The sequence below is a fragment of the Nerophis lumbriciformis genome, linkage group LG16 (assembly GCF_033978685.3).
Source record: "Nerophis lumbriciformis linkage group LG16, RoL_Nlum_v2.1, whole genome shotgun sequence".
Lineage (NCBI taxonomy): Eukaryota > Metazoa > Chordata > Actinopteri > Syngnathiformes > Syngnathidae > Nerophis > Nerophis lumbriciformis.
Genome location: NC_084563.2, coordinates 36,015,035 through 36,025,137, shown reverse-complemented (window position 1 = coordinate 36,025,137; position 10,103 = coordinate 36,015,035). Strand labels below are relative to the sequence as shown.

Here is a 10,103-nt window from a genome sequence, read left to right as displayed (position 1 = left end):
TAATGTAAACAAATTGTAACCGTTGTATACAATCTGTGCAGAAACCTGCGAGTATGCAATGACTGAAGTATTGTCTGATAAGGTGCAGGAAAGTGCGTGTCACAGTTGACTTGTACTTGTACTTGTACTGCTTTGGTTTGTGGTGTCCAGAGTACAACCCGGGGTCTTTGCGGCCAGCAGCTTGTTTTTTATTGACCTACAGTATGACACATTAAAAGTACAATTAAAAAAAGAAAACAGCAAAAATCAGAGCAATGTGGCGTAATGTAATGAGAAAAAACAAATGTTGATATTATTACTACTATAATACACTTGGTCACATAGCACTAAGCTGACATACAAGTGTCTTCAAATATACAGTACGATAGTATAATATAACATTGCGTATATCTACATATCAGCCTCGTTAAACAATCAAAATGGCCGCTGAATACTGATTTTCAGTATGCTACACTTGACAGAAAAAACATGGACGCCCCCGATTTAGATTAAGGTGCATTCATTATTTATATTATGATACATATTGTAGGGCTGGGATGGTATAAGAAAACAGGACCTGCCCCCTTAGATTCAAAGTGATACCGATCTAGCCTTCATGCGCCCCCTACTTTTTCTCCATGAAATGACAAACATTTGTAAAACAGAATTAATGTTCAGTTCTTTACATTTTACATTGCAGGACACTTGGCTTCAATGTGTACATAAATGTTAGAATTGTAATGTGAGTAGACTTCTACTATGACAATAACTATGGGGGAAATGAACAAAATTCAATACAACGATAAAACATGTAATCCTACAAAATCCTGTTTGTGGACACCAAAACTCATTCAATCTCTTTAAAAATAGCACTAACAACATGCATTCAACAAGAGCTGCCGCTTAAAACATGTTGGTAGTTCCAATCACTCCCGTGAACTGCAGCTTACGTTTCTCAGGGACGTCATATCACATGGCCACAGGAGCTACTTTTCAAAAGGCACGCACTCTGAGCTCATGAAATCTCAATGAGCTCATGTTTACAACTGGTGCTGATAAAGCCTGTGCTTCATTTTACGCTGATGGCATACAATGTGGTTATAAATACAGTAGTTTCAATTTTGTTTACACTAATTCGACGATCTGAGCTTTAGGACCCCAAGTTTTATCTGATTATATTTTTGTAAGAATTACACCTAGTAATGGTATATGATATTCGGGTCTGTTAAAAAGAACAATGTACACCGAACTGAACTAAAAAACACAACATTTTTAATACGATCCTAACCGTGGGTTTTGAACAGTACCCACCCCGAATAATTTGATATGAAATAATGTCTTAAATCCAAAGAACACAACAATTGACTTTTAGCGCTCATATCTGAGGGTATATCTTTTTAACAATAAAGTCTGAATGAAGCTCAAGTTAAAAATGGAGACAAACTTTTCAGCAAATAAGGAATTCATGTACATAAGACCTTCTAACTTTTGTTTTTATGGCTAATCGAGTGGTTGTGGTGCAGAAACAGGATTGCGCCCAAACTTTCTGGTGGAATGTTGTCTCTATTCCTGTTGGTTGCTCCCGCTCTGTCCTGAACAAAGTCTTGTGCCATGTTGCCTGCCACTGCTGGGGCAGCCAAGTACACCTGTGCCACCTTTGCCAACATTGGGAATTGCACCGCCTTTGTCCTCCACCAATGTAGGGGCTCCACTCCCAGCGAAGCTCCCTTATCAGCTCTGAAGACTGATATCTCTAAGTCCACAGACTCCTCTACAGAGTCTTGCCTGCTCTGTGGTGTGGAGAACAAGTCTCCTAGCAAAAACTCCATTCCAGAGACTTTACGGAGTGGGCCGAGATCTGGCAGAGCCATCTCTTCTTCATCCTCCATGTCCTTAAAGTCGACCTCACCCAATTTCCGTCTTTTCAAGAAATGACTCTCTGATTCCAGTTCCTCTGGGGAAGTGAACCGCTTACTTGAGCGTATTGTCATGTTGTTGTGTGTCGTTCTGTCCTCAACTATCCTGATGGTGTCTTTCTTCAGCCAATCAAAAGTCTCAGTCTGCTCCTACAAAAAAAAAACCCATCAAAACATGTTTTCTTGGCCCAACATTCTTAACATTTTTCCCCCACAAGACAGTCAGATATAGCAGTAATGCAGACTGTTGGTCAATTAATATACTGTGCGGATGGGTAATATTGCCTAAAATTAATAAAATTGCCTCTGGCAATAAATATACAGTCGTGGTCAAAAGTTTACATACACTTGTAAAGAACATAATGTCAAAAGTATACATACAGCAACATACATGATCAATTTTAGTGATGTAGAAAAGTTACAATAAAATCAAATTAGCTTAAGGCCTCTAACTTCCTGTGAGTGATTGTGATTGATGACACCTGTTGACTTCTCTGAGCCCATTTAAATAGGGCTCATGTGATGCAGTCATTAGACTCTGTTACAAACGCGACAATGGGAAAGCCAAAGGAACTGAGCACAGATCTGAAAAAACTTATCATTGGCTTGAACAAGTCAGGAAAGTCACTTGGAGCCATTTCAAAGCAGCTTAAGGTCCCAAGAGCAACTGTGCAGACAATCGTTCGTAAGTATAAAGTGCATGGCACAGTTTTGTCACTGCCACGATCAGGAAGAAACACAAGCTATCACTTGCTGCTGAGAGTAAATTGGTCAGGATGATCAAGAGTCAACCGAGAACCACCAAAAGCAGGTCTGAAATAAATTGGAAGCTGCTGGAACACAGGTGTCAGTGTCCCACAGTCAAGCGTGTTTTGCATCGCCATAGACTGAGAGGCTACCATGCAAGAAGGAAGCCCTTTCTCCAGAAGCGACACCTGAAGGCTCATCTAAAGTTTGCTGCTGATCACATGGACAACGATAAAACCTTCTGGAGGAAAGTTCTGTGATCAGATGAAACCAAAATTCAGCTGTTTGGCCACAATACCCAGCACTATGTTTGGAGGAGAAAAGGTGAGGCCTTTAATCCCAGGGACATCATTCCTACTGTTAAGCATGGTGGTGATAGTATTATCCTCTGGGCCTGTTTTGCTGCCAATGGAACTGGTGCTTTACAGAGAGTAAATGGGACAATAAAAAAGGAGGATTACCTCCAAATTCTTCAGGACAACCTAAAATCATCAGCCCAAAGTAGACCCAAAATAAATTAATAAAAGAACCAAACGTCATGAATGTTTTTCGTGACAAACAAGTATGTGCTCCAATCACTATCACAAAAAAATACGAGTTGCAGAAATGATTGGAAACTCAAGACAGCCATGGCATTATGTTCTTTACAAGTGTATGTAAACTTCTGACCACAACTGTATATAACAGTATATTTGGCCTATAAATTACCATTTCAAAGCAGGTTACAAATGGTAAGAGCTCATTTCCTGTTGTATCCTTTTCTCAAAACTGAATCTACTTGCTAATGTACCGTTAATATCTGGTTACTTTCTGTTGTAAAATGGTTCTATAAAATGTAATAAGCACTCATTCTGCTGTTTGGATAATTTTACGTTTTGGGCGAAACAACAAATGTAGGTATAAATGTAATAATAGGTGGTTACAGGGGCAGTATTGGCCATACCAATAATTTTAAAGATTATTGAATGATTCCATTTTTTGATCACAATTATAATCATGTAACAATATCAATTAAATATCTAAAGTATTTTCTACTTGACTTATGTCCTGAGTATGTAAACAATAAAAAAACACAAAATATATTTTTTTAAATAAAAAATGCCAATTGAATCCCTGTGGCATCGACCAATACTATACTATTTGGTTTCATTAGTCGATATGGTGTTGATCCGATCACCTTTGTGTACATTCAAGACCTCTAGCTTGCATTAAGCATATCTTCCTAAAGTGTGTAGTGGAGCATGTTTAGCTATCCCTCGTACTTCAGTACTAAAAATAAACTTTATTTACGGCCATGGAAATAAGGATTAGTGACTCAGAAGTGATTTTTCACTGTGGAAGGACATTAGCCTCAAGACTAAAGTGCAAATTTAAATTTTGCGCGAAATATCCAGTTGAAAACGTCTCGGTATGATGACGTCAGTGCGTGACGTCACGGACTGTAGAGGACATTTTGGGACAGCATGGTGGCCAGCTATTAAGTCGTCTGTTTTCATCGCAAAATTCCACAGTATTCTGGACATCTGTGTTGGTGAATCTTTTGCAATTTGTTCAATGAACAATGGAGACAGCAAAGAAGAAAGCTGTCGGTGGGAAGCGGTGTATTGCGCCCGACTGCAGCAACACAAACACAGCCGGTGTTTCATTGTTTACATTCCCGGAAGATGACAGTCAAGCTTTACCATTGGCCTGTGGAGAACTGGGACAACAGAGACTCTTACAAGGAGGACTTTGAGTTGGATAAGCAGACACGGTACCGTGAGTACGCATGCAGCTGCGGCTTCCAAACATTTGATCGCTTGCCCGTACGTGCGTGCCACTATGTGCATGTCACGTACGTAACTTTGGGGAAATATATGTGCTGTATGAACTTTGGGGAGGTGAACGGTACTTTGGGCTGTGGGATTGAGTGTGTTGTGCAGGTGTTTGAGTTGTATTGGTGGGTTATATGGACGGGAGGGGGGATGTGTTTGTTATGCAGGATTAATTTGTGGCATATTAAATATAAGCCTGGTTGTGTTGTGGCTAATAGAGTATATATATATGTCTTGGGTTTATTTACTGTTTTAGTCATTCCCAGCTGAATATCAGGTCCCACCCGCCTCTCACAGCACAGCATCTTCCCTATCTGAATCGCTCCCACTGCCCTCTAGCCCTTCACTCTCACTTTCCTCATCCACAAATCTTTCATCCTCGCTCAAATTAATGCGGAAATTGTCACTTTCTCGGACCGAATCGCTCTCGCTGCTGGTGGCCATGATTGTAAACAATGTGCAGATGTGAGGAGCTCCACAACCTGTGACGTCACGCTACTCGTCTGCTACTTCTGGTACAGGCAAGGCTTTTTTATCAGCGACCAAAAGTTGCAAACTTTATCGTTGATGTTCTCTACTAAATCCTTTCATCAAAAATATGGCAATATCGTGAAATGATCAAGTATGACACATAGAATGGACCTGCTATCCCCGTTTAAATAAGAAAATCGCATTTCAGTAGGCCTTTAATAGTAGTTTGTTGAAATCGCCACATAAAGTTGCTAAATGCTAATTAGTAGCATGTATTTGGAATATCCAAAATAAATTGCATCGACTCCGGCTTCCTCCTACCTCCAAAGACATGCACCTGGGAATAGGTTGATTGGCAACACTAAATTGGCCCTGAATGTGAGTGTGAATGTTGACTGTCAATGTGTGTTGGCCCTGCGATGAGGTGGCAACTTGTAACCAGGGTGTACCCCGCCTTCCGCCCGAGTGCAGCTGGGATAGGCTCCAGCATCCCCCGTGACCCAGAGAGGGACAAGCAGTAGAAAATGGATGGATGTATATTTTTACTTGTTTGTGATGTGCAGCCCTCCCCCCCCCCCAAAGGTGGTTGTTTTTGAAGGGCTTTATAAATTAAGTTTGTATGGTATGGGTATGTCACCATTTGAATTAGTGCCTCCCTTTTCCAAAATGGTGACAATGGCTACGCACTCATCATTTGGGGTATGTTGAGTACTGACTATGCAATGTATTTTGCTGTACTATCTGTTCGTGATGGGAGGTGGCCAACAGTACTCAGATCCTGAGTTCTGTAAGAAGTTTATTCCCCATATGGAGTTTTTCCTCCCCTCCGTCACTGCCATGTTAAATTCAGTTGAATTACAAGTGTGGTCCGAGGCCAACGCCATGTGTTAGGTGTCTTGAGATAATATCTGTTGAGAATTAGTGCAATACAAATACAAATGACTGGAAGTTGACTTTTGTGTGATGCATGTAAGCACTTGAAATGTTAAATGTTAACTATGGAAGTGTGACGACTGAGAAACAGCAAAACTCAGTCACCAACAAGCTGAATGGAAAGTAACCTCACACGTTTTTTGCAGAAAAACTGAGCGATCCAAAAAGTACCGAAGAGAAAAGGCAAACTTCACACAGAAAGGCTCCAAAGAAGTGTTCCAAAGTAGTATCGAACCTTGTTGGTTTATGCTGTGAGGCAGCAATACTAAGCACTCTTCCACCATGTGGAACTCATTTACACAGACAGAATATATATATTTTTTTTGCAGAGTATCAGCCTGACAGTACTAGAAAATGAAAACTTATTTTAACACTCACCGTCATCTCCATGAATCCAAGCCCTTGAAACTGGGGGTCGAGGGAACAGGCCACACTTAAAATCCTGTTGACTTCAGATTTGTTGTAATGACTTGCCAATGTCTTTCTCACCATCTGCTTCATGTCATTCAAAATGCTTGAGTCCCCTGGCCGGCATACTAAGTGGCAAGAAAGCAAGCCGGTGAGAATGGGTTTAATAAGAGACAAGCGTGGGAAGGCTTCTTTGGCAAGCGTTTGACATGCCACATCCAATGGTTTGAGGACCATACACAACTCCTCCAAGATCTTCCACTCAGAGTGCAATGGCGCAATGTTTGATACAGCTGCAGTAGATGAGGAGTTTGCATAGCGACAACTATTTGTGTCAAATTCTGAAGCAAAGTCTTCATCCGTCAGGTTCTCACATTTTACCTGCACATTACTTCGAAAGCTTTCATGTTTAAGTAGTGTGCTGAGGAGAGGATAAAGTCTATTCCATGTAGGCCGACAATGGCTGGCCCATGACTTCAGCTCTGCCTGCTCCCTTTCGGTCAACGTTTCCACCACGCTCTGGTAATAACTTGAGGGTCTCAGACTTGACTCTTTGTGTTGACATGGTGCCCATAACAGGCTTAGAAGGACGCCCTGGAATTGCAAGAGGGTCTTGGAGATGACAGGGTGTGACGTCATTTCCTCAATGCACTCCTGTACAACATTGAAGAAACATGGGACAAACAGAAGCCCTTCACTTGAATGACACGGTTGTAGATTCAACTGTTCCATTGGTGACACAGATTTGTCCATCTGCAGAGAGTAGTTTGAGTGAAGGGATTTTTCCGCACAGTTCGTATTATTTAGTATTTGCAGTCGCATTTTATTATTGCCCTTACCTCCCAGCAAGACCAGGTTAAACTGGGATATCCCCCACTCGTTGGCCATGGTCTTTACTTGGGCTTCCATGCTTTGATGGCAGTTATTCGTCACGTCACACTCTATGAGTTTTTGTGTTGCCAGTGTGACATTCTGGCATTTCATGTTTGAGTCAATGTAATGTGCCCAGAGAGTGAGATATCTCAAATTTTGTCCCTCCCAGCTGTGGACCCAAACATCTACACTTAAAGTGACAAAATAAGGAACCTCCCCCCGCTCACTGGATGGTTGTTCAAATCTCCTGCATTCATTCTCAATAGGCACGGTGCGGTCAAATAGATTTTCATTTTCTCTGTTACGCGACGTCTTCAGCATCTGAGCAAGGATTTGTTTGTCTCTGCTGTGGTGTTTATCCAGGAGCTTCTCAAGCAGGGAAGGAGTTGGAAGTTTGTAGGTGGGAAGCAGGGATTGGATCAGCTTGATGAAGCCCGTTCCACCTACCAGAGTTGGAGGCTGGAGATCCATGATGAGAAAATCGCTGATGGCTTCAGTCAATTGAGCAGACGAGCCTATTGAAAGCATACAGAACAGACCACGGTTATCCATCAATAACAAACAAAAATCGTTTTGGTGCGCAATACATAGAACTACAGTTAAGACAAACTTTCAAAATTTCAGATAAACTTTAAGCAGTAGAGTATTATAATAAATTAATACTCATTAATCATAAACGGAAAATGAAGAACTGTTACCTGGGACAGGAGAAGTGAAGGAGAAGTGAGAACTTGGTCCCGATTCACCATTTACATCTGGATTTGACAAGGTGGTCACGTCACTTATGACAGGCAGTGATTGGCTGTGGTCTCCAGTTTGGAAGGAGCTGCTGGGCTCTTGCTGGGTGACTAACTGAATGTCCGGCAGAAGTTCCAGAACTGTCTCCTTTTTGCCGAGTTCACACTTCACATTTTCACCTGTACCCAACAAAAAAAGGATAGAGTCAATTACAAAGTTATGCTAAAATAGCCTTGGTTTTCAAGTAATGAAAGACACAACAATCCCATTTATACAGGCTTTGAAGCAGCACTGAAGAGCTCCAGTTTTACTACGATTATTTATATAGATCAGTGTTCTATTTTGTATTAAACCTATAAATGGACATCAGAGACTATGTTTCTGTCATTTGCCTATAGCTCTTTACTTTGGTTTTGAACTAAACGCTCAAGAGACAAATTCCCTTATCAGCACATTCATCCAGATGATCACAAAAATTAAATGTGTTCTTTGTCCATGCACCATAACCCTAACCTGACTCTCGCCAGATCCTTTAGTTCGCTGAGCTCCACATAAGGATCTGGGCTCAAGGGCATTGCAAACTCCTTCAAGATAGCAACAAATAATGAATCAATCAAGATTGACGGGCGGGATTTCATAGATGTGACGTAGCGCCGAAGCGACTGTTTGATTCAAAAAACAATGGCGGCACGCAGCGAGGAGTCATGTGCTGACATTGATTCTGCATATTTTCTTTGCACAAACGACATCCATCGTCTACTACTCTACTGACATTGCTGCATTGTTTCAGTAAACGTTCTCTAAGTTTTCGCTCTGTTGTTATCCAATATTTTGGCTGTCCTGTTCTGGATTTCTCAGCATAGTTCTCATCAGCGTCACGGGTTGATTTCGATGTGAGTGGTTGAAGTAACATGTCATTCAAGATGACGGACAAGTAGTTTATCTAATCACATATAATGATTTTTTTTTTCACAAGGCCCCGCTTTCTGAAATACATCTCCTATTGAGAAGTCCCAGATCCTTGTGTAGAGCTCAGCAAACTACAAGGTTCTGGTGAGAGTCAGGTTACCAATATCCTGTCTTCTGTTAAATGTTTCACATCGTCAAAATGGACATTTAAGATAGTTAGCGGGCTACTGCAAGCTGGTCTGTCAAAATGCTGTGAAAAAGGCTATTAAAACAATCTCTGTGGTGGCATACAACTAACTAAATGTTTAACATTTGTATACACTGCCTGGCCACACACTTTATTAAGAATAATACATTTTATTTATAATGCACTTTAAATAACTGAAATTTCAAAATGCAACAGAGGGGATTGACATATCAATAAAAAGCTAAAAGAACCTATAAAAAATATTTGACTTTTATTTTTTAAGATTTCTTTTTAAACATCTGTTGCTGTTATAGTTTAATGGCAGCAGCAGAGAAGGCCTGATCATCCATGGTACAGAGCTTGGTCCTTTGTGGGTGTAGACCAGACCTTTTCAACTAGCGTCACACGGTTAAGGGCAATGAAATTAAATTCTCAATGCCTCAACATCTGTAGTTTATTGTGTGAATGTATTAACACTAAAACCTCCATTTTATTTTTGCAAAACACATAACGAGTCCTTGTGTAATGTTTATATTTTAAGTCTTACGAAACAAAAATAAGGAATAAGTGCAAATAAATAAATCTGAGGAAGGAAGACAATTCCAAAGAAAGTCCTCAACAAAACTTCTGGAGCTTCCGTTTCTTCATGTTAACTCTTAACTATCTTTCTACCTGCACACGCTGGAAACAAGTAGCGAGGGCAGAATATTGACAGTGCAGTGTGAAAGCAGATGTGTTTACTTTGCAATTAAGTAAACGCAATATCAAAATGAATATAACCTGCGAAGGCACTTTCTGACGAAGCATCCAAATTTCCATATCCGCCCCCTGAGCCCATTGGCCCTTGAAACTGCGGCCCTCTTCATTATGTAGTTAAATAGCCTTGGTGTAGACGAAGAGAACATGTAGAGATCTTAAGGGTAAGGAGTTCAGGGAGGTAAAGTGGGGAATTTCCATGAATGCCCTGGTGGGTAAGAAGGGGGATATTTCAATAAATTCAGAGTAGGAGGGGGAGCCAGAGAAAGGATTTCAGTAATTTGGTTGTGTTTGCCCACCCTTATCAGGATTTTGACATCATTGTTTTGGATGTATTGTAGTTTCTGAATGCTCTTGCTAGGGATCGCGAAG

General features: G+C 40.8%; 1 protein-coding gene across 3 annotated transcripts in view; it reads right to left on the bottom strand.

The window, feature by feature from the left end:
• Positions 1 to 65: 65 nt before the first annotated feature.
• The window catches only part of LOC133617214 (uncharacterized), a 38,656-nt gene continuing 28,618 nt past the window's right edge, over positions 66 to 10,103 (bottom strand). For all 3 annotated transcript variants that reach the window (XM_061977052.1, XM_061977053.1, XM_061977054.2), the window contains 3 exons: positions 7,840 to 8,058; positions 6,239 to 7,656; positions 66 to 2,045 (listed from right to left, as the gene is read on the bottom strand). In XM_061977052.1, coding sequence (XP_061833036.1) covers positions 1,461 to 2,045; positions 6,239 to 7,656; positions 7,840 to 8,058 — 2,222 coding nt within the window. In that variant the 3' untranslated portion in view covers positions 66 to 1,460. The remainder of the gene's footprint in view (positions 2,046 to 6,238; positions 7,657 to 7,839; positions 8,059 to 10,103) is intronic.